General features: G+C 45.0%; 2 protein-coding genes across 3 annotated transcripts in view; one reads left to right on the forward strand and one right to left on the reverse strand.

The window, feature by feature from the left end:
- The window catches only part of LOC311054166 (voltage-dependent calcium channel subunit alpha-2/delta-3-like), a gene marked incomplete at both ends in the record, with an annotated part of 378,193 nt that overhangs the window by 295,082 nt on the left and 58,511 nt on the right, over window positions 1–24,600 (forward strand).
- Window positions 2,925–18,645, reverse strand: lrtm1 (leucine rich repeats and transmembrane domains 1). 2 transcript variants are annotated; one of them, XM_084068025.1, is made up of 4 exons: window positions 18,155–18,645; window positions 12,057–12,447; window positions 11,343–11,548; window positions 2,925–5,531 (listed from the first exon to the last, which is right to left on the reverse strand). In XM_084068025.1, exons 1-4 carry the CDS (start codon window positions 18,159–18,161, stop codon window positions 4,933–4,935), a joined length of 1,203 nt encoding a protein of 400 aa, XP_083924151.1. In that variant the 5' UTR covers window positions 18,162–18,645; the 3' UTR covers window positions 2,925–4,932. The 2 variants fall into 2 exon arrangements, with proteins under 2 accessions (XP_083924151.1, XP_083924152.1); XM_084068026.1 differs by having other exon boundaries at window positions 18,104–18,645.

Below are 24,600 nucleotides of genomic sequence, written 5' to 3' on the forward strand. Positions count from 1 at the left end.
TTTGCCTGCCTCATTTTTGTTTTGAGCTTTCTTTCCGTCAACTTGAGTGCACCGAAGTCTTTGTTTATGAAGGCTATTTTCCTTTCATTTATTACATCTTTTATGTCCTTGGTCACATATGATTTATTGTTCGGAAAGATTTTAATTTCCTTTGTAGGAACAACCAGCTGTACACAAAAATTAATATAATCATTTGTAACATTGGTTGTTTTGTCCAATGAACCTTCTCTAAATGTGTCCCAATCTGTACAGTCCAGGCATGCTTTTAGTTGTTCCTTGCTTTCATTTGTCCATGTCCTAACTACTTTCTTCTCCAGTTTTCCCCTCTTCAGTTTTGACTTATAGACTGGAGTTAAGCACACAACATTATGATCAGAGGTCAATATAGGCGGCCCAACCGTGGCAACATATGCTTTTGGAATGTTCACATAACACTTGTCCAGAATGTTATTTTTCCTAGTCGCATCCTTAACATATTGTTCGAATCCTGGCAACACGGTGTCCAGATAGCACTGATTTAAGTCCCCAAGCACGATGGCTGGTGCCTCTGGATACTGCAGTTGCAGTCCGTGTACACAGTCAGCAATGTTTTTTGCTGCTTGTGCAGCTCTTCCCGGCCCTTTAGGAGGCACATATACTAGAAACAGTAAAATGCACCCAAATTCGCGGGGAAGGTAGAAAGGTCTTAAAGTCATGCCTAGGATCTCCACGTTGGGATCGTCGCATATCCTAAGTTTGACGGAGAACGATCGACACCAGAGATCATTTATGTACACACATACACCACCGTAGCCACTCCCTCCACCTCTGTCCAGTCGTACCATAGTAAATCCGGGGACTTCATAAAGTGAGTCTGGTTTTGATGGCTGTAACCAGCTCTCAGTGAAACATAACAGTGATGCCTCACGAAAATCATGATTGTACCTGGTGTATGTCCGTATCGTGCCTATTTTGTTGTGCAGAGAACGCACGTTGGCCAGAACGATAGAAGGGAGCGGGGGGCGGGTGAATCTCCTCCGTAGTCGGGTCCGAATTCCCCCTCTTTTCCCTCGTCTCCTCTTCCTCTTTCCTCGGATCAACTCCACGGGGATGTTATCAAACACCGGTAGGTGGACGTGGCTTGCCGTTGTGTTCGGCTCCGGCGGCCGTAATGCCAGCAGTGCAGCTCGGCTGTACACACAGGCGGTCCCGGTCGCGCCGTTTTCACGCCAGATGTTTGTGTCGAGTTGAGTCTGTTCAACCGACAGGCAGGAGTTGATAGTCCATAGGATCAGCAGCAGAGTTATTTCTACCGCTCTCATCTTGTATCCCACAACATGTAACGACATATAGGCACACGGACAACACAAATAACGAAAACATTAAGGCATACAAGGCCCTCTGAGATTGCGGTGCAGCCGCAGAGCAGCGCACACGGAAGCAGCAGCTCTGCAGCAGCTGAGCAGAGCAGAGCTGAGCAGAGCTGAGCAGAGCAGAGCAGAGCAGAGCAGAGCTGAGCAGAGCTGAGCAGAGCAGAGCAGAGCAGAGCAGAGCAGAGCAGAGCTGAGCAGAGCAGAGCAGAGCAGAGCAGAGCAGAGCAGAGCAGAGCAGAGCTGAGCAGAGCTGAGCAGAGCAGAGCAGAGCAGAGCAGAGCAGAGCAGAGCAGAGCAGAGCAGAGCAGAGCAGAGCTGAGCAGAGCAGAGCAGAGCAGAGCAGAGCAGAGCAGAGCAGAGCAGAGCAGAGCAGAGCAGAGCAGAGCAGAGCAGAGCAGAGCAGAGCAGAGCAGAGCAGAGCAGAGCAGAGCTGAGCAGAGCAGAGCAGAGCAGAGCAGAGCAGAGCAGAGCAGAGCAGAGCAGAGCAGAGCAGAGCAGAGCAGAGCAGAGCAGAGCAGAGCAGAGCAGAGAGTACACTTTCAGAGTTATGGGGGTCGTGGAAAACACTGCGGTACACTAAATGGAACAGAGCCTTCATTAGTATCATTGGTAACACCTGTGAAGGAAGTGATAATATGGCGGCTGTGCATAGAGCCTATTCAGAAACTCGGCCCTAAATCTTTCATATGGGCCTGTTATAGCGCCACCAGGAGGCCGCTTTTTGCAAAACACATTTTGTGACAGTATACTCCTGCAGATTTTATCCAAACGTCATGCAAATCGGTGCACGGTCTAGTCATTGAACGAAACGGGTCTTTCAGATTTTTCAAATTCCATCCTGATTGGCAAAGAATGGCTTCCAAAGTTTGCACGAGTGCTCCGTTTTCCGCGCAAAATGCCTCAAATCATGAACACAGCGTGCAATTGTAAATGAGGGACTCTCTTAACACATCCACCGCCAGAGGTTAATCTCATAATGTACTCAACAGTGCCAAGGTTTTATTGTTGTTTTTTGTTTTTTTCACGTCGCCATAGACCCTGTTAAAATCCTTAAGAATCCGCGATGCACTGTTTGTAAACATCGTGCACATGTCCCTGTGTCTACCAGTGCAGACCACGTGTCAAACGGGGCATCCATGTTGTAGTTAGAACGGTTTATGTTAAACAGTGATGACCGAGGAGAAAAAACTACAAGGGAGAAAAAGGAGTTTTAGTGTGCGCTTTAGAATGGAGGCCGACGGGAACGGCAAAACCGGATCGCAAATAGTTCCGTTCTGGTGGTGTTACACTGAAAACGGTCCGTGTAGAAAATTGAAAAAAAAAAAAAACTTTTAAAAAAAAGGAAAAAGCACCCGGACCGTAGCACTACGGTCTCGGCGCTTGACAGTTGGATTTAATGGACCGTAGGACTACGTTCTTGGCGTTTAATGTGTTAACGATCTCTCAGAGAATATTAAATAAGGTTGAATGAAACCCCCCCCCCCCTCCCGTGCATGCAGTAAATAAGACTGTCGAGGCCAGTTGTTGTTTCATTTGAGGCTTTTTTTTTCTCCATTATTGCTCGATAGAATGACCCATCTGCACCACGTCAGAAAAATATCATCTAAGACACAGAGACAGATCCCCCCCACCCTTCAAAACTATATCATATCCTTATAGGCACAAACTCTTATACCCTGGGTACACATTGATACACACAGATCCACACTCAGTTAAACCAACTCAATCGGTTACACACTCACATCCTGATTGGCTATTGAATAGCCGAATAGCGGCTATAGCTATCGGCTATTTTCACAATGTTATTATCTCAAATAATTGCAATTTAATAAACGATTATGTAATAATTTTGACAGGCCTACACGCACGCGCGCACACACACACACACACACACACACACACACACACACACACACACACACACACGCACACACCGCACACGCACACGCACACACACACACACACACACACACACACACACACACGCACACAAACAATATAACACCAAAAGCAGCTGCCCTACCATGAACTTTCTTCAAATGAATTCAGAATAAGATTCAATATTATGAACATCGGACAACAGACAAAGTCAAAATTCTAAAATTCCATATATCTTTACAATATCAGAGGTTTTACATCATCATCACAGCTACAAACACACAGGTATAAATATAGAGCTATTTATTATTATTTCCATCTGGGATTTGAAACATCGCAGATGAAATGGAATTGATATGTTAGAATTCTTTGGCCTGTGTCCCATGGGAGCCTGCGTATACACTGTAAACATCCTCAGTGTTCATTTAACTCTGAGAATATAAAAATGGACAAAAATCGGGGTCCATTTGGGTCCATTGTTAACCCATTAAGACCTGAAGCCGATTCTACATGTCTCCTAAATCTCCAAAGTATTCTGAAAAAACTTAGGTTTCTATATCAGTGGTTCTCAAACTTTTTCATGTCAAGGACCCCCAAAATTATATGTACAGTATTTGACCGCCAACCCCATCTCAAAATATTTTGTTCCAGGGACCCCCAGAAGTAAGGATTTTAGTTAAAAAAAATAGCAGATCTACAAGCTTGTATGAGCTTGTATATCTGCTATTTTTGAATAACCAAAGTGTAAAATAATGCTTTTTTAGCTCAAATCAAAATATGACACAAGTTCCAGGTCTCAATGGGTTAAATGACCAATGAGGATTTAACGTTGTACAGTTAGTGGTTATAGCGCTTTCTTTCTCCACTGCATAGACGGTAGACCTGTGGGATTTACCTACCCAGGAAAAACAAGGTTGGCAAACACACACACATGCGTGGCACATTAACAGTACATGCCCCAAAAACACAGGCTTGTTGGTGCAGTCCAGTGTCCATGACATCGAGGAAGAGGGCAGGTTTAAAAGGGTTCGGAGGCCCAGGGTTCGAGTTGTCCCACCGTTGAGGTCAATATATATGCTTTGCGCAACAAGCCGACCGACGCGTCGCGAACGACAGAAGCGACGTCAAAACAACAAAAACGTGTACGCTACGCTAGGAGTCTTGGGGTTTGAATGCACGTGTAACAGAGTGGTTCACTACCTCAGCCGGATGACCTGAAAGTCTAATATCTCCCCCGAGCGATAGGGATATCCCTTTTGGCTTAGTGGTTAAGATGTTGGCTTTCCACGGGGGAGACCCGGGTTCGAATCCCGGGCGTTACACGCGGCCGGTGGATCCGGCTTTGTCGGATCAGTAGGAGCAGTAGGACGGAGGCTCTACATCCTCCCGGTGGGAGCTCCTCACTGGCAGGTGAGCCGTTAGGATAGGGGGGGGGACTAAAAGTGTTGCAGAGGACCTTCAGATATGGCGTTGCGTACCTCTGGAAAGATTTACTGTCACAGACGCATCATAAAATGTTGATGGAATAAGCTCCGTGACCACAGAGTTGTGCGAAAACATACAGAATTCACTTCCTTGTTTACGTTTTATGGCAACGCTCACTATGCTCGGTAACGCTCAAAACTCCGAACGTTGCGAAAACACGTAGCGCGACGCGCCGTTCGACACTCTTGCCGCTCAAAGCATAAAAATCGACCCTCTACTACGCGATGGCGTTCTCCAGGGGCTCCTTGTCGCCCGTCGCCGACGACGCGGCGCGGTCCGCCCCCTGCGTCGTCGCCGATGACGACGACGACGCGGCAGCGCCGCCGGCCGAGGCCAGCTCCGCGTTCTTCTTCAGCTCGCGCTGGTACTTGGCCATGATGGCGGCGTAGGCGCAGCCGTACACGGCCGCCGCCAGCATCAGCAGCAACACGATGCCGCACACCACGCCCGTGATGATCACCGTGGCGATGGCGTGGCGCAGGTTGACCGGCCGCGGCCTCTGCTTGGGCTCGCACTCCGGCAGGCCGCTGCCACCGCCGGCCGCCACGACACTGCCCCCCGCTGCTGCTCCCCCGCCAAAGCCCTCTACCACCCCCACGCCCACCCCCACCACGGGGCCCTCGTGGAGGGTGGGGGGGCCTCCCCCGGCCGGGTGGGCATGGTTCCGGTGGGTGGACTCCAGGTGGTGGATGTTGGCGAACAGGTAGTTGTAGCTGGTGGTCATGCAGGTGTGGAACAGCTGGTAGGGGACCTTCCGGAGGTCCTTGGAGCTCATCTCCTCCGGCTGGGCGCAGAGCACCTCGTCCACCACGCCACCTGGAGGACACAAGAGGGAACAACGGGGACATCGTGAAGAACTCGATGTCTCCAGTTGCTGCTTTCGAGAGTTTTCATTGCGGTCTGTTGACTGGCCTGCAGCATGCTATAGAGTGTATAGCATGCTGCATAAACTATACAAACTATAGCATTCAGTATAATAAATCAGTGTTCTCACAGGGGGGAAAGACCCTCAGGCTTTCTTGATGGGATTCTAAATGGACCCTTACAGGCTACAGTCCCAGAGGTGCAAGAACTGCCGAACCGAACGTCGACGCGGCAACCGCTGAAGTTATTTTGCTCTGCAACAAAACGTCATTTTGTTCTTTTTGAAGGCGAACAAAAATGTTCTAGTTCAGTGGTTTTCAACCTTTTTCATGCCAAGGACCCCTAAATTGATATACATTTGGCCGCGGACCCCCATCTGAAAATGTTTTGTGCCAAGGACCCCCAGAAGCAAAGATTTGAGTTAAGAATGTTCGCTTTAAAAATATATATATATTCAAAGATATGCACACATTTTTTAAGATTTTTCAAAAATAGCAGATCTACAAGCTCATAGCGCGGCACTCGGTGCCGCGCTATGAGCTTGTATATCTGCTATTTTTGAATAGCCAAAGCTAATTGTGGTTGAAACGATTGTGACGCTATATTAACTCATTTCGCTCATTTCGCTGGGGACCCACCCCCCCTAGTACTCCCCCAAGGACCACTGGTGGTCCCCGGACCACTGGTTGAAAACCACTGTTCCAGTTCATTTGGAGTATGCTGCTGCAGCCGTTATAGTGGATGATATGTCCATTTGAACAGATTATTGTGCCTGCTTAATGAAGCCCTGCACACCCCAGTGCCTTTGCTTTGTGCCACAGCTCGGACTCCAGAAGGCTAACAGAGGGTCATATTGTTACCTTCAACAGAACAGCAACTTTGCTGAACCTGAACCAATCCATTATTTAACCCATGCAATCCGGCACGCATCTACAAATGTCTTCTAAATCCTAACAGTTTTCTGAAAACCGCAATGTTGCTATGTAATATCAGTGGTTCTCTGCACTTTTTCATGTCAAGGACCCCTAAATGATATATATTTGGTCGCGACGCGGACCCCCATCTCAAAATATTTTGTTCCAGGAGAAGCAAAGATTTCAGTTACAAATGTTTGCTTTAAAATATAATACATATATAAGATTTGCACAAATGTTCATGATTTTTCAAAAAATAGCAGATCTACAAGCTCGTAACGCGGCACTCGGTGCCGTGTTATGAGCTTGTAGATCTGCTATTTTTAGTATAAAATAATGGTTAAAGCTATATATGCATTCCCGGATTCAATGGGTTAAGCTCTTAATTCGCCAAGAAGTTAATGGCTTGATTTAACGGCCGCTGTTAGAGTGATCCGATTAACACCTCCGACTGAACGAGTCCAGCACGCAGTTCATCACCTAGCTCGCTCTCTCTCTCTCTCTCTCTCTGTCCAGTAAATCTCGCTCCCCCTATTGATTATTCATGTCGGCCAACCACTCTTTCTCTCTCTCTCTCTCTCTCTCTCTCCTTCTCTTTGGGGCGGCCGTCGTAGCTTAGTGGGTAAGAGAGGCCAATATGCTAATCAGAAGGTCATGGGTTCACCTCCCAGCCAGCCCACATTATCTACATGTCCAAGTGTCCCTGAGCAAGACACTTAACCCTACTAACAACCCCGGCCGTAATTAATTACAACTTTCAGCCTGGGAGAACAATGTCTGTGTGAGGTCAAGTGAGAGCAGAAGAGATAGAGATAGAGAGAGAGAGAGAGAGAGAGAGAGAGAGAGAGAGAGAGAGAGAGAGAGAGAGAGAGAGAGAGAGAGAGAGAGAGAGAGAGAGAGAGAGAGAGAGAGAGAGAGAGAGAGAGAGAGAGAGAGAGAGAGAGAGAGAGAGAGAGAGAGAGCCCAAACTGCAGCAAGCCATCCACTAAATCCATGAACGCATCTGTGTCATTTTGGATTTCTTTGGCTATTAAAGAGGTGGTGCCATGGTTTTGCACTTTTTCTGTTTTTCATGTGTCTATGAGGTTGATAGAACTTCATTAACTGGACTAGCAATGACCCAGTGGTAATCACTGCTGTGCTATAGCAGTAGTTTTCAACCTTTTCAGACTCCCCAAAATAATCATATTTGAACTGGGGACCCCCCAAAATAATCATATTTGAACTATGGACCCCCCCCCCCCCCCCACCCTGACAAGCACATGGAATGTTGGAGTTGACGTGTTACATTTAGTTTGACTCGGTTCCACAGATAAATATTGTGAAAATAGCAGTTTTCAAGCTATCAATTTGGTGGTCCCTGACATGAAAATGTTAGTGAAACCATTGCACTACAGAAACATCAAATAGCTGGTATTGTTTTGAATAGGTGTTGTAGCACTTGTATTGTACATTTTTCAGTCAGTCAGTCAGTCAGTCAGGCTAGAGGAGTTGCATTGAGTCCCATATTGCTTTGAGAACATGTGCATTTTACTAATAACACATACTGTATTGTGATTATGATGATTTGGGCCGCTTCGCGTTTAGAGCTTGTAGATCTGCTACTTTTGAATTTGAATCCTGAAAAGTAACAGTTTTGGATGTGTGAGGTTTCCCACCCCGAAAGAGACGATATACAAGATACCCGTGTATATGGAACAGGCCGAGATGCCCATATAAGGAGCGGGGTGGAAGAGGCTGAGGCTCTCGTGCTTTGTGGATTGGCCGAGCACTGCGTGACATTTTGTGCCACTGAAGCAATATAAGCGATAAAACACGCACATTATGACTCCGGCCTGTTATTGTTCAGGAGCGAGTGTTAAAGATCCAAACAGATTTACAGTGTGAGAAATGTTCCGCTTGACGGTACTTGTTAATGGTGGACCAGAAGGATCCTATCTTGCTGCTACCGCAGTGAAGCACGAGGTGTACGCCTTTGGAATGGAGCACGATACCCCCGGATACGAGACTTGGATTATGCCCTATGTTTTCAACACAGTGTCTTTACGCTGGAGGAGGTTGGCCCCAGTGGTAACTGGACGTTGTTCCTCCAAGATGGGCAAGTGCATCATGCATGAGGGCTACACAGCTCTTTCGATAGAATATATCATCTACATCTGGGGAGGCTCTGGGTTGCGTCGTTACTGCACCGTGCTTTATGCCTTTGATGTCGACACCCACAGATGGTTCAAACCCAAGGTGTCAGGGACTGTTCCAGGGGAGAGGAGGCACCACTCAGCCTGTGTCTTGGGGAAGGTCATGTTTATCCATGGAGGATACCACTGGAATACTGGATACACTAATGATATCTACAGGTTGGACACCACCACGATGTTCTGGTCTTTAATTAACACCGGAGGGCCTCCACCACCTGCGTCAGAACGTCACTCTGCCACCATCATCGGGACGACGATGTTTGTATTCGGGGGCCGGACAGGCCGGTGGGGTCAGTACTACAACTACGTCAGAGTGTTTGACACAGAGACCAACTGCTGGCTGAGCGCACCTTCTGCACAGCTTTTTACAGGGTTGCATTCAGCCCTTGCCTACAATGGAGAACTGTACATAATTGGTCCTGCAAGAAGTTACCTGTGGAAGTTCAATCCAGAGACCTTTTCCTGGACGAAGGTTGAGTCCAGGGAGAAACCGTTCTATTTAAAGGGCTGTTGTTGCGCGGTGGGAGATCGCATCGTCCTCTTTGGGAATTACTTCACGCGCAACGACTCCCACCTGTATATCCTAGACTTACGTCCTAGCCTGAAGACGTTATGCAAGCTAGCGGTTATTTACTACGATGTGGAGCAGTCTGAACTCCCTCACGACATCAGGTGGGAACTGAGAGCCATGACTGCCATCAGCAATAGAACAGAGTTTTGTGAGTCTTGTGCAACGAGGTTTGATGATGAGTCTGATGATGAGTTTAATGATGAGCTTGATAGGTCATCCCTATGTTCCCCGGGTTAGGGTTAGGGTTAGGGTTAGGTTAGGTCCTATGTTCCCCGCTCTCCCTAGGAAGGCAGGGAACATAGGACCCGGGGAACATAGGTACGGTCCCCTTGGTCGCATGCTAAACATAGGCGATCAACAAGTTCACAATGCCTTGCAGCGCCAATCAAGCCGAGAGTCTGATCACTGATGGAGGTGGGGTAAGATGCCTAAATAATAGCCATAGCTCTGATCAACAGTCTGTGGCGGGTCTTGGAAGCATGTGGAGTGATCCTGTGCGTGCGAATCCCGGACGAACCTCGGAGCTTTTGACAATTATAGTGGTAGGATAGGATAGGATAGGATTATGAAGTTTGTATTCTGTCAATATTATCTGTCACCTCATCCATTAGAAGTACTGTAAGCCACCCTACCTACCCTACAACCCAAACACGCGCGCACGCGCGCACGCACACACACACACACACACACACACACACACACACACACACACACACACACACACACACACACACACACACACACACACACACACACACACACACACACACACACACACACACACACACACACACACACACACACACACGCCTCTTTGCTAATTGGACTAGTGAGTTGTAATCCCCAACACACGGGGCTCTCCAGGGAGAAGGTATTACGGTTTGACACCATGTAACCATGTGTCTCCATTATGAGGCTTTTTTGGTTCATTGTGTGTGTCCTTTTTTTTGATCAGTGCTCAGGAGAGCCTGCCAGCCCCCTGGTGTATAAAGCTGGTCACTTTAAATTACACCCCTACTGCTGCCTCCTGTACCGTGTTAGCTTTGGTAAAAAAATGTGTTTGTGTGTGGTGTGAAAGAACACAAGACTAAAGCCAGACTGACTCAAATCAACCTTTTCAAATAGATTAGAAACGTTTGATTTTTTTGTTTAACCAATTAAGACCTGGAACGCATCGGTGTCGTTTTTTCGATTTCTTGAAAAATAGCACATCTACAAGCTCATAGCGCGGCACCGAGTGCCGCGCTATGAGCTTGTAGATCTGCTATTTTTGAATATATATATTTTTAAAGCCAACATTTGTAGCTTCTGGGGGGCCCCTGGAACAAAATATTTTTGAGATGGGGGTCCGCGGCCAAATACATATCATTTTGGGTGGTCCTTGACATGAAAATGTTTGAGAATCACTGAAATTATACAGTAGCAACATAGGTTTTTTTTTAAAAAAGAAAAACTGAAATTTTGTAGAATCGGCCTCAGGTCTTAATGGGTTAACAAAATATCGGTCAAAACACCGGTCAGGCTCTACACAAGGCTAGTATTAGTACAATAATAAATAAAAAATCACACCCAGTGTGAAGTGGGCGGTGTGTGGTCATCACAACATGACTCACTTAAAAAACATAAATGTGTTTTTTTAAGTCCATACTGCTATTCATAGGGCTGCACATGTGTCATGTGTTTCGCTAGCCAATCACAGTCCTGAATTTGCAAAGTCAGCCAATCACATTACAGCTAGTGGTGATGACACTAGCTGTAATGTGATTGGCTGACTTTGCAAAAGTATAGATTTGCATTGACTGTGGAAGGGTTAGCGTTATAGACTGCGTTGTAGACTATTGGCCAATCACGGTGCAGGATTGGTCAGTGTCCAAAACTCACTTAAAACTCACCAAAAAAAGAAAGAAAAAAGACATTTTGTAGAATCGGCCTCAGGTCTTAATGGGTTGACAAAATATCGGTCAAAACACCGATCAGGCTCTACACAAGGCTAGTATTAGTACAATAATAAATAACAATCTATTAGGTATAGTGAAAGAATGTGTGAAATGATTGCCAGAGGCGGCGGTCTGTGGTCTCTAACCTTTGAAGAGGAAGGTCTCCAGCCAGAGTTTGAGGCCTATCAGCTGGCAGTCACATCTCCAGGGGTTGCCCCGGAGCGTCAGGCTGTCCACCTGCCCCAGGCCCTCCAGCAGAGAGCGGTCTAACCGCGGCAGTCTGTTGTGGGCCAGTCCCAGGTGGCTCAGGTTCCTCAGGCTCTCCCCCATGGCTCCGGGTAAACCCCACAGGCTGGTCAAAGACACAAAACACACAAAATGGAACAGCATGATAAACTACAATTGATTACTTTTTAGCAGGAACGTGCACAGATAGACTCTAGTTGGTGCTAGAGCACCTGCCCTTTGCCCTCTTGACCAGAAGTGCCCTTTTGAATAAAAACGTTTTTTTTCCCAGTTTACAGCAGGGGTCTTCAACAGGGGGTCCGGGACCCCTAGGGGGTCCTCAGAGTTACTACAGGGGGTCCGCCAAATCTTTATGTGATATGATTTTTCTTTTTACCATAACCACTCGAAGCCTAGCATCCCTTTTCTGAGGAGAACTTTAGCCAAAAATAGCAGATCTACAAGCCCACAACGCCTCGCGCTGCGAGGCGTTGTGGGCTTGTAGATCTGCTATTTTTGGCAAAGAGGTATAGGTGTAGAGGGAAAAGAGAGCAGACCAAGTCAACAAAAAAAAGTATAATTTACTTGAGCACCTGCCCCTCAAAATGTCTGTGCACGCCACTGTGTAGGCGTACCTGTTGTGTGACAGGTCGAGGTGAGTCAGGGAGTGGATAGGTCCGAGCAGCCGCCTGTCCAGCTCGCGCAGGCTGTTGTTGGCCAGGCTGAGGCGCTGCAGGCTCCTCAGGCCCAGCAGGGCGGACGGCGACACGGACGTGATGGAGTTGTTGGACAGGTCCAGGACGCGCACCTGGGGGGTCTCCCGGAAGGCCATGGAGCCCAGGCCCCGGATGCGGTTGTCCTGGAGGTGCAGCTCCTGGGTGTCGGGGTGCAGCCTCTTGGGGATGTCATAGAGGCCGCGCCCGCGGCAGTCCACCACTTTGGTGTCGCCGTCGCAGGCGCACTCCTTGGGGCAGGCGTGGCACAACAGAGAGAGGCTGAGAGAGAGTAGAACACACACCAACGATGCTGTGGAGAGATGGAACGATATAGATCAGTGGTGGAAAAAGTACTCAGGTTTTACTTAAAGAGGTGGTGCCATGGTTTTGCACCTTTTCTGTTTTTCATGTGTCTATGAAGTTGATAGAACTTCATTAAGCCCCCTGGTGGTGTTTTTATGGTGTTTTATGTCATCTCTGACTATTTTGAGTTTCGACCTGGAGGCTGAAACCTTGACGGTCAAACGTGCCAATAGAGAAACAGCGCTTTAGTGACATAGTAAAAACATACCCTCCCCCTCATTATCATAACACAACAGGTGTGGGCATGAGGAGGAGGAGGGACTAGGACAGGTATACTTAATGAACTGGAGGCGTGTCCACATAAAAACATAATTTTAACAATTTCTGTACACTTTTTTGAAAAAAAATCTTCCTCCTAGTATAACCATAATACCTGATGATTATGTTTTAGGGGGGGGGGGGGGGGGGGATCACTGAAAATCACGGCACCCCGTCTTTAAGTAAAAGTATCAATACTGCAATAGAAATACTCTGTTACAAGTAAAAGTCTGGAATTCAAAATGTACTTAAAAGTACACAGGTATTGGCTAAAATGTTTGAAAATAGCAGATCTTCAAGCTCACGCGTTGTGAATATTGGAAATACTCCAGTAAAGTAGTTACTTTACACCTCTGGTAACGATAGATAGAGAGTACTATCTATCTATCGTAAAAACGCCGTAGTGCATGCCAGGTGGATAGCTGCCAGATCAGACCAGACCAGACCAGATCAGACCAGTCAGTGATGCGTAGAACCACATCCGTTCTACTTCCTATCACAGCCTGTGTGTTTACACCGATGTACTAGCATACGCGGTGTGAGCCGACGTGAGCCAGGACGCCACACGTCTTGCCGTTTCCCCCGTATTGCCCGTTTACATGTAGACGCAAGGCGGAGAGTATTCAAGTTATTTTTTTTTGCTTTAACCCATTAAGATCGGTAACGCATCTGTGTCATTTTAGATTTCTTTGGCTATTCAAAAATAGCAGATATACAAGCTCATAGCGCGGCACCGAGTGCCGCGCTATGAGCTTGTAGATCTGCTATTTTTTGAAAGATCGTGAAAATGTGTGCAAATCTTTGAAAATATATATTTTGAAAGTCAACGTTTGTAACTCAAATCTTTGCTTCTGGGGGTCCCTGGAACTAAATATTTTGAGATGGGGGTCCGCGGCCAAATCCATATCATTTTGGGGGTCCTTGACATAAAAAAGTTTGAGAACCACTGATAGAGCAACACAGGTTTTATCAAAAAACTGTTATAGGATTTAGAAGACCTTTGTAGAATTGGCCTCAGGCCTTAATGGGTTGAAAATATACATAATCAAAGATTTGCAAACATTTTCAAGATTAAAAAATAAATAAATAGCAGATCTAAAAGCTTGTAGCGGGGCACTCAGTGCCGCTATACAAGCTTGTAGATCTGCTATTTTTGAATAGCCCAAAGTGTAAAATAATGGTCTAAAATCTAAAATGACACAGTATGCGTTTCCGGATTGAATGGGTTAATTAATGCCCATCTGATGTCCTATCAATGGAATCCTCAATTCACAGACAACTTGTGGACAGATTGAACAAACTTCAACCACATAAACATTTGAAACTCTGTCAACTCTGAAAGCTCTATGTATTTCAGCACTTTGCCTCCTGTGGAAACAGCACAGGCAGTTTATTGTTCTTTTTTTTTGCATTGAAACACGTATTGATTGATAAACAAATTATGTTTATGAAGCTAAGATTTATACTGTATAATTATATACGGTGTATATAATATGTTTTATACACTATGTAACACTTTATAGGCTATTTTTACTGGAGTAAAAGAGACCTGCCACTGAAGCTTACTTTCTAGTCAAGTCAAATTATGTGTGGAAAAACATACTAAATTTAGAAGTACAACGTACATTTTTAGAAAAGACTGCGGTACCGATTATGTTTGGCTTTGATATTGAACCAGTTTTTTCTTTTAGATGTCTACGAGGTATGATACAGTATAGTCATATCTCACACCCACCTACCACCATCCTCAATCATTTTACCAAGTCCTAACCCCTCGCCCACACACACACACGCACGCACGCACGCACGCACGCACGCACGCACGCACGCACGCGCGCGCGCGCACACGCGCACACGCGCACACACACACACACACACACACACACACACACACACACACACACACACACAGCGTTCACATTGCAGATCCAGGGTGTCTGATTCCCTTTGAGATAACTTTCGCATGTCCATTCCTTCTGGTGCATTTCTGCTGTATTTATAGCATTGGGTTCAATGAGATGAGTATCGGACCCGAGCCCAGGAATGCAGGCTAACGGCTCTCCATTGCAATGTTACCCTCATAGATGTGCAACGGATAGCAACAGCACTACTAGTCCTACTGTAACCGGTCAATGACAGCGTCACGGCTAAAGGGGGATTATGAGGTTAAACTGTGTTTGCGTGCCGGTAAACACAACCTACTTGCTGGTCTCCCTGTAATGGACTGTGATTTACAGGTGTATAGGTATGTTCAAACTTGGGGGAATAGCTCAGGTGTGTTTGGCGTTTGCCAACTACCTACCTTATTTGCAAGAAAAATAAGGCACACCCAGAAAAAATACATCTCACTGTGTATTAGGCCTGACCTCGATTATTCGAATAGTCGACTGATCAGTCGAGGGGTGTCTGAGTCGACTGCCAATCTCTTAGTGGAATTATGAAGAAAAAGAAACTGAGAGATTGGCCTAGTTTGTTATATTGATTAACCCATTAAGACCTGGAACTGTGTCATTTTTAGATTTGAGCTAAAAAGCATTATTTTACACTTTGGGCTATTCAAAAATAGCAGATATATTACGAGCTTGTAGATCTGCTATTTTTGAAAAATCGTGAAAATGTGTGCAAATCTTTGAATATATATATTTTTAAAGCGAATATTTTTAACTCAAATATTTGCTTCTGGGGGGTCCCTGGAACAAAATATTTTGATGGGGGTCCGCGGCCAAATACATATAATTTTGGGGGTCCTTGACATGAAAAAGATTGAGCACCACTGATATAGAAACATACGTTTTTCAGAATACTGTTTTGCGTTTAGGAGACATGTAGAATCGGCTTCAGGTCTCAATGGGTTAAATCATACATTAAGCACCCCTACAGCCCAAATGGAATGTTCCTCTATTGCATAACATATTTTTTGCATGATTTGACTGAGAGATTGGCAGTCGAATCAGACTGATTCCACTGCCAATCTCAGTCGAATCATGGGTGTTGCATTAGTCGACTATTAGTCGACTACAGACAACTATTGGCCAATCAGATTCGACTATAGAAATCCTTAGGACAGGCCTACTGTGTATCATTGCTGTCTTGTAGATCTGCTACTTTTGATGCTTTTGAATTTGAATCCTGCAAAGTAACAGTTTTGGATGAGGTTTACACCCGATAGAGACAACGTTTCAATGTCAGATTTCATCTTCAATAAGGAACGAAGTGTGTTGTCGGTTCAATAAAGGGACACGTCTTTTTTAGTTTCCAAATGAGGGACGATTCTGTATTTCAAGGGACCAACCCAACCGTCCCTTGAAATACAGAATCGTCCCTCATTTGCAAACCCAAGGTGTGTAATCGGGTTCTTCTAGTTAGTGTCTGTTGTTGTGATTATTCTTGACCACAGATGTGAAGAATGTGATTTAGAGCCTAATTGTATAATCGTCTCTGTCGGGTGGAAACCTCAAATGTCCAAAACTGTTGCTTTTCAGGATTCAAATAAAAAAAAGTATCCAAAATAGCAGATCGACAATCTCAAAACGCGTCGCTTAGATCTGCTATTTTGGATACTTTTGTACAGTGGCGTGCACAGACATTTTGAGGGGCATGGTGCTCAAGTAAATTATACTTTTTTTTGTTGACTTGGTCTGCTCTTTTTTCCCTCTACACCTATACCTCTTTGCCAAAAATAGACGATCTACAAGCCCACAACGCCTCACGCTGCGAGGCGTTGTGGGCTTGTAGATCTGCTATTTTTGGCTAAAGTTCTCCTCAGAAAAGGGATGCTAGGTTTCGAGTGGTTATGGTAAAAAGAAAAATCATATCACATAAAGAATTGGCGGACCCCCTGTAGTAACTCTCAGGACCCCCTGTTGAAGACCCCTGCTGTAAACTGAAGTGCCCTTTTTTTCAAAAGGGCACTTCTGGTCAAGAGGGCAAAGGGCAGGTGCTCTAGAACCACCTAGAGTCTATCTGTGCACGTCCCTGCTTTTGTATGATGCTGTAGTATGGTCAATAGGGCGTTGATTTACGAAAAACACAAAGTTAAGATTATGGAGATGAGAGGTTTCTGCCCGACAACAACGATATAGCATATTGTAGACAGAATGCTAGGTTTCATTGTTTACATGGTATCCTGGTTTCTTTGAGGTGTTCTCTCTGCAACTCCATTTATGTGAGTGTTTACCTTGTTGTTTAGTGAGTTAATCCTTACTCTATTTGTTTCAATCTCTCCCTTTGTTTGCAAGTCGCTCTGGATATGAGTGTCTGCCAAATCCCTCGATTGTGTTTTGATCTGTTGCTAGGCTAAAGGAAAACCCTCTGAAAACACTGTATACTTTATTATGGAGAGATGTGGAACATAGCAGAGCGGTGCAGTGTGCTAATCATAACGGCGTTAGTGGAACGAGCGTATGCACACAAACAAGCACACACACACATGCGTGCGTGCGTGCATGCAAGCGACTGCTGTGTGCATGTTGTTATTATTTAGTCACAAGATCTTGTAAATATTTATAAAATATTATGTATAAAAGAATTGACCGGGGAAACTCCCCCCTGTCAGGTGATAAGAAGCGGCTTGCTCATGCATCGAAGGAGGCATGAGCTCAGTTCTAGGCTCTCCCATGGCTGACAGAGGGAGAGTAGCGCCCAGGATTACATAGGAAATTGGCACTGGGTGAAAAAAAATGCGTTACAAAATCGTGGGATAAAAAGATTTAAGAAAAAAAAAGAAAAAATATTTTTTCTGTGACTCAAACAGACAAAAAAAGTTTAAATATGGAGATACATGTTTTCTGCCCGACAGTAACGGTATGTGTGCAAATACACGCATGCATGCATGTGGACGGACACACACACGTGCGTACACACACAAACAAACTGAGCATCAGTTCAGTGGAGCGTTGCGACAGCAGGTCTAGAAGGAGGTCAGCGCAGGAGAAGAAGCGGATCTTCCTCCGCTCTGATGTGTTCTAACAGCTCCTGGTACACTTTGAGAAAACCACAGTGACATGCACACACACACACACACAATAACCCCCGCAGCACTAATACCGCTAATATACTGTATAAGCCCCCCCATGCTTTCAGCCCCAGCACAGTAAATATGAGCAGCATTTCCACAGCAAAAAAAAACCTCATCGGGTGTAATGTTTATATGAACGTTAAAGAAACACGAATGATGCTAGAAGAATGATCTGCAGCATAAATCATCAGATGTTGAGGAGCTCGCTATAATTCCGCGATGGTTACGTGAGCATCGTTCACATAACTATCACAGCATTATGAGTCATAACGCTGATGACCTCTAGCCTCAGCTATACATCAAAACAATTGCAGTGTGTATATAGTACCTTAACGCCCTCGTTCTTTAATACACTCATCCTTTGCGTTGGTGCTCCTACCTCTCATGTCTGTCGGCGGTTCCTGTGCGTCGCTGAGCCGTTGTTTTGTCGCGTTCGCCGAGTAGTCGCCGCCGCGGCGGCTTGGGCTTTATGCGAGTGGTTTTAGCGTTCCTTTAGCTCCACCGGCTTGCTCAAGCTTCTATAGTCAGCGCTGTTGTCGTTGTGCCACCGATCCATCAGCCATCAGTCAGTCAAGCGCTGTGGGTTCTGTAGGTTTAGCAGTTTTAGTGATGGCCAGGAGGACGCTGGGCTACAGGAGAAGCATGGATCAGCAGCAAAGCCCCGCGATGCCCTTTGGACCCCCTGCCCTGTCTGCTGCGTGGGCATGAAACCCCATGAGAGCGGAGCGGAGAGCTCACAGCGCACAGCCCACTGCCAGCCCAGTCAGGGAATAACAGCACTGGACTTGGATATCTGCCTCTCTCTCTCTCTCTCTCGCTCTCTCTATCTCTCCCTATCTCTCTTCCTTCCTCCCTTTGCCTCTCTCTCTATCTCTGTCTCTTGTGCGTGTGTGTGTGTGTGTGTGTGCACTCTCTCTCTCTCTCTCTCTCTCTCTCTCTCTCTCTCTCTCTCTCTCTTTCTCTCTCTCTCTTTCTCTCTCTCTCTCTCTCTCTCTGCTCTTTTATTTTCATTAACTGACGTGTGTTGTCTCTTTCTGTCTATACAGTATCAGTCTTATTTATTTGCTCTCTCTCTCTCTCTCTCTCTCTCTCTCTCTCTCTCTCTCTCTCTCTCTCTCTCTCTCTCTCTCTCTCTCTCTCTCTCTCTCTCCCTCCCCCCCCCCCTGCTCTCTCTCCCAGTGTGTGATATTGTGTCATATTGCAGTGGACAGCTGTGCCTCTTAAATCATGGCACACTTACGCACACACACATACACACGTTCGTTGACAGAACAAGATATTCACGTTATTTCCTATTAATCTGGCAGAGGTTAAATGCAACTAAATTAGATCTGGATCATGGTTTCCACAACGCACGCATATAGTGCACACGTGCACGCATGCACACACACACATACGCGCGCGTAGAGTTGCAGAATGTCCGCTCTTGTGGCATGCTCAGATGACATTATGCATGAAGCCACGGGCACATGGGGTTTGGCAGAACACGCCCCCAGCGGGGCAAAGCACCATGCACTATTGCACACACACACACACACACACACACACACACGCACACACGCACACGCACACGCGCACACGCAGTGGGTTATTAAGCCAGTGTGATGTGTACATTGGATTTGCTCACAATGTAAGTGGATTGAGTGAGGGAGTGGGTAGCTCAAAAGAGAGGCAAAAAAAAAAAAACTGAGGAAGAGATTAATGATGGAGCCATTTTATAAAAGATGAAGATGATTATAGCTCATCACAAGCTGACCTCCTCCTCCTCCACAACCCTCCCCCCTCCCTCTTCCTCCTCCTCCATTCATATCCTCCTCATCCCCTTCCATCCGCTGACAGGCCACACACACACACAAGTGTTCTCATGCAGCGCTATGATAATGTAAGCCATTTTACATAACCAGTATATAATTAGAACATGTATTTTCAGTAGATGCATGAGGACAACTCTCAGCCTCGGGTAACCGACGTGCGTGCTGGAGATTCATGGCTTCGGAAATGCATACTGTACGGACGGACGGACATGTATGCATTTGCGGACACACATACATGACAACATTATTAGCACCCAATAAGCTGTCTAGCTTATATGACCAGTTATATGACTTCGGAACGACATGGTTGCAACACTAGCCCATTGAGACCTGAAGCCGATTCTATACATGTCTCCTAAATCCCAACAGTATTCTGAAAAACGTATGTTTCTATATCAGTGGTGCTCCATCTTTTTCATGTCAAGGACCCCCAAAATTATATGTATATTTGGCCGCGGACCCCCATCAAAATATTTTGTTCCAGGGACCCCCAGAAGCAAAGATTTGAGTTAAAAATGATCGCTTTAAAAATATATATATATTCAAAGATTTGCACTCATTTTCACGAATTTTCAAAAATACCAGATCTACAAGCTCATAGCGCGGCACTCGGTGCCGCGCTATGAGCTTGTATAACTGCTATTTTTGAATCGCCCAAAGTGTAAAATAATGCTTTTTAGCTCAAATCAAAAAATTACACAGTTCCAGGTCTTAATGGGTTAAAGGAGCAGCTTCTGATAACATACTGTAAGAACAAGAACAGCACCAAGAACACATTTTTTTTTTTCAAACTCACTGGCATATTACATAGCAGTGGTTCTCAAACCTTTTCATGTCAAGGACCCCCAATTTAACACTTATTAGCCCACAGACCCCTCATTTGAAAAGATATGCCTGGGACCCCCATAATTTGACCCCCGATTTGACATGCATTATTAGGCTACGGACCCCCACTTAATGGCATTTCTATCTCTGGGACACCAATTTATATTGTATAATGGCAGCTTTTACATGTTACTTTATGTAAATTAAACAGATCAGGAAGATGCAGGACTCAGTTGTCAGGAACCAAACTCCATGCTTTATTGTAGATCTCATCACAGCAGAGAGAGACTAGTGTCTCCCTCCAGAGCTTCCCCCATCCCCCCCCCCAACACCAATGTCTTAGACACGTTTATATCTGGCAGGATGGTACACAGAGGTATAACAACAGATGGTCATTCCTTACATGGGCTTTATTCTATAACTGACTCGCACATCGTCGGCACGTTTGAAATAGGCTAGCATGAGTCGACTGTTTCTAGAATACTTTGTCAGGGAGAGGAGTTTAACAAGGAAGAACAGGTGATGATTGTTGCATCTACTAATACATTCACTTAATCAATACCACAATGACTGCTGTATGAATTTTATCCACCACAATTGTAAACTCAATGTTAATATAACTCTTAAGAGTCTACAAATGGAACCAAATGGACCCTGACGGGTCCATTTGGTTCCATTTGTATACACTCTTAGAGTTACAGACCCATAAGGGTCCATTTGGTTCCTAACTATCTATCATTTAGCTGGGGACCCCATGGAACTCCCTCAAGGACCCCTGGGGGTCCCCGGACCCCACTTTGAGAACCAATGTTATATAGGTCAATAGTACTCTGGAATGCTCTGCCCAAAAACATCTTATCAAAAATGTATTTCAAAAGATATATCAAGATATATCTTGCCAAGTAACTTGTCAAGTATGTAACTGTTATTTGTGTATCTGTTTAATTTGACTGGACCGTCGGATTTGATTTTATACTGTTAATTTCTCTTTTTGCATTCATTTTAATTGTTAATTTTAGTCTTTAGTTTGTTTACTTTAATTTGTATTTTTAGTTGTACATATGTATTGTAATTGCTTTGTTCAGGACCCCAGGAAGACTAGACTAGAGGCTCATTCATGTGTCTTTAATGGGGACCCTTTAATAAACATGAACATAAACAACATTGGATGTGTAAAGGAATCCCATGATGATGTTTACAGACAGCTCATAAAATCGCTCATGAAATCCACACGCACAGCGTAGCCTGCATGTGCTGGTCCACTTGTAGCAGGAATGCTATTAAGGAGATTAGTACCATGCTAATCATTATGCACATCCTCTGTGCACATCCCCCCACATTTAACACATTTACTGTATGGAATATATATGGGGCTCTAATCTGAGCTGGTGTATGAGTCACGTTTGAGTGTGAGGTGGGTGTCTAACAATATCCTATCCTACTTTAACCCACTAAAACCGGGGAAAGCACCTGTGTAATTTTAGAGTGAGCTGAAAAGCATTATTTTATACTTTGGCTATTCAAAAATAGCTCATAGTGCGTGCTGCGCTACGAGTTTGTAGATCTGGTACTGTATTTTTGAAAAATCGTGACAATTTGTGCAAATCTTTGAACATTCTTTTGAAGCGAACATGTTTTACTCCAATCTTTGCTTCTCGGGGTCCATGAAAGAAAATATTTTGAGATGGCGGGGGTCGGCGGCCAAATATATTTTGGGGTCCTTGACATGAAAAATGACACTGAAAATGACATGTGTAGAATCGGCCTCAGGTCTTAATGGGTTAAACTCCTTTCTATAAAAAGAAAAAGAAAAACTCGGTCAGTCCATCCTAATAATTTCTTTCCTCTTCAGTGGGTTGACGAATCGATCGGAAATTGCACGTGGGCATTGCCCAGGGAGGGACTGACAAAGATGACATTTCAATATCTGTGAACTCTGACACTCGATTAAGACTCTTGTCTGTCCTCATCCATTACAATCGATCTGACGTTGCACACGCACAGGGACTAGCAAAGCTGATATTTCTCTTTTCTTTAGATTCTTTAGCTGCATTTTTAATGCATTTTTAATGCATTTTTCCCCCATGGGGCTAATTAGATCTGTATAGTTGCTGATGCGGTTTTGCCGTTATTACATAGTAAATCACCAACTTGGCATATGAGTAGTTGTGTGGTAAGTACTGGGAGCTGATGGTAGGTGTTTTGCGCCACCTTATCAGTCCATCTCCCAGGGGTCTAGCTCATTGAAAAGATTTTTTTGTAATTATATATTTTTTTTTTTTTGCTCCTGGGCTAGAATCCATCAGTAAGTCATAAAGAAGCCTCATGGACATTTCGCGTTTTTTGTCCGCTTCATAGCGGTAATTTTTCCGTCACACGTGCACGCATGCACGCACACACACACACACACACACACACACACACACACACACACACACACACACACACACACACACACACACACACAACGCCACCTGACTAATAGTGACCATGAGGGCTTGTTTCCATCGTGGTCCTGTGATACCAACAATAAGCCGCTCCGTCCCGACTACTTACTCACTTACTTTACTTCAGGGGTCTTCAACAGGGGTCCGGGACCCCTAGAGGGTCCTCAGAGTTACTACAGGGGGTCCGCCAAATCTGTGTGATTTTTACATTAACCACTTCAACCAAGCATCTCTATTCTGAGGAGAACTTTAGCCGAAAATAGCAGATCTACAAGCACACAACGCCTCGCGCTGCGAGGCGTTGTGTGCTTGTAGATCTGCTATTTTCGGCAAAGTGGTTTGGTATGGGGGGGAAAAAGAGCAAGCTAAGTACAGATTGAAAGGTCAAGTTCACAAAGTATTGTTTAAGAGTGTGGTTAAATGTCTGGAAATACACATTAACATGAATCCAACATGATAGTGCTGTGAAACAAGTCTATGAAGCTGCCTATGAAATCTATGAAAAAATAAATATTTTATACAATATATAATGGGGGTCCTTGCTTTATCTCGCTCTCAGCCAAGGGGTCCTTGGCCTGAAAACGTTGAAGACTGCTTTACTTGCTTTATTTATTATTTACATAATAAACGGAAGACCTAATTGAGACGCCTTGTTTAGACGCATGTACATTTAAAGGATGTATTTATTTACCCAGATCTAGGTTGTGAATTTGACATGGCTCTGCATCAGTCATCTGTTTAGGACGGCCTGTTTTTTGAGCTGAACTCTGGAGACTGCTGGCATGTTTAGTCACAGGCTCCTCTGTGTGTGTGTGTGTGTGTGTGTGTGTGTGTGTGTGTGTGTGTGTGTGTGTGTGTGCGTGTGCGTGTGCGTGTGGGCGTGCGTGTGCGGGCGTGCGTGCGGGCGTGGGCGTGCAGTGGTGTAAAGTAACTAAGTACATTTACTCAAGCACTGTACTTAAGTACAATTTTGAGGTACTTTTACTTTACTGGAGTATTTCCAATTTTCAGTACTTTTACTTTTACTATTTTATACCTAGGCTATTTGAAAATAGCAGATCGATCTACAAGCTTCCAAAATGTGAATCAAGTCCATGATCATAACACCAGAGGCAGCTCCACAAATCATGTTCAACCCAGATTTGGCTCAACAAAGGGAATGAACTCGTTCACATGCTATTCATCAAAAATGTGGAATGCCCTACCGAAAGGAGTAAAGGAGTGTAAAACCCTACTCACTTTCAAAACTGCCTTAAAGATACACCTTCAGGAGGCTGCAATTGAAAAATGGCCCCTGTCCAAGTCCTAACCTACCCCACCCCCCCCTCTCTCTTTCTTCTTTTGTACATATTTTTCACTCTTCATACCAGTAACCCGTAAACTGATTGTATGACATTCTGTAGTAGTTTGTGTATATCTGTCTGTCTCTTATATGTCATCATGATTTGTGTGCGTGGGGAACTCATTTGAAACAAGCCCAGTGCTTTAATGAGTCTTCCAGTTTAGTAGACCTCGTATTGTGAATTTGTACTTCCATGTACTGTTGTTCTCATGTCTTACTAAATAAAGTACATCAATCAATCAATCAATCAATCAAGCTCACAACGCGTCCCATCGCGACACGTTGTGAGCTTGTAGACCTGCTATTTTCAAACATTCAAGTACTTTTACGTTAGGTACTTTACGTATATTTTGATGCCTATACTTTTGTACTTTTACTCAAGTAACATTTTGAACAC

Source organism: Gymnoscopelus microlampas, assembly GCF_963454915.1.
Source record: "Gymnoscopelus microlampas genome assembly, chromosome: 10".
NCBI classification, from domain to species: domain Eukaryota; kingdom Metazoa; phylum Chordata; class Actinopteri; order Myctophiformes; family Myctophidae; genus Gymnoscopelus; species Gymnoscopelus microlampas.

What these genes read in the sequence shown, in the direction of transcription:
- lrtm1 (XM_084068025.1), bottom strand. An exon ending in CTCGACCTGTCACACAACAG is followed by an intron (nt 11,549 to 12,056) that starts GTACGCCTACAC and finishes GTCTTTGACCAG; the next exon opens with CCTGTGGGGTTTACCCGGAG. An exon ending in GGAGACCTTCCTCTTCAAAG is followed by an intron (nt 5,532 to 11,342) that starts GTTAGAGACCAC and finishes TGTGTCCTCCAG; the next exon opens with GTGGCGTGGTGGACGAGGTG.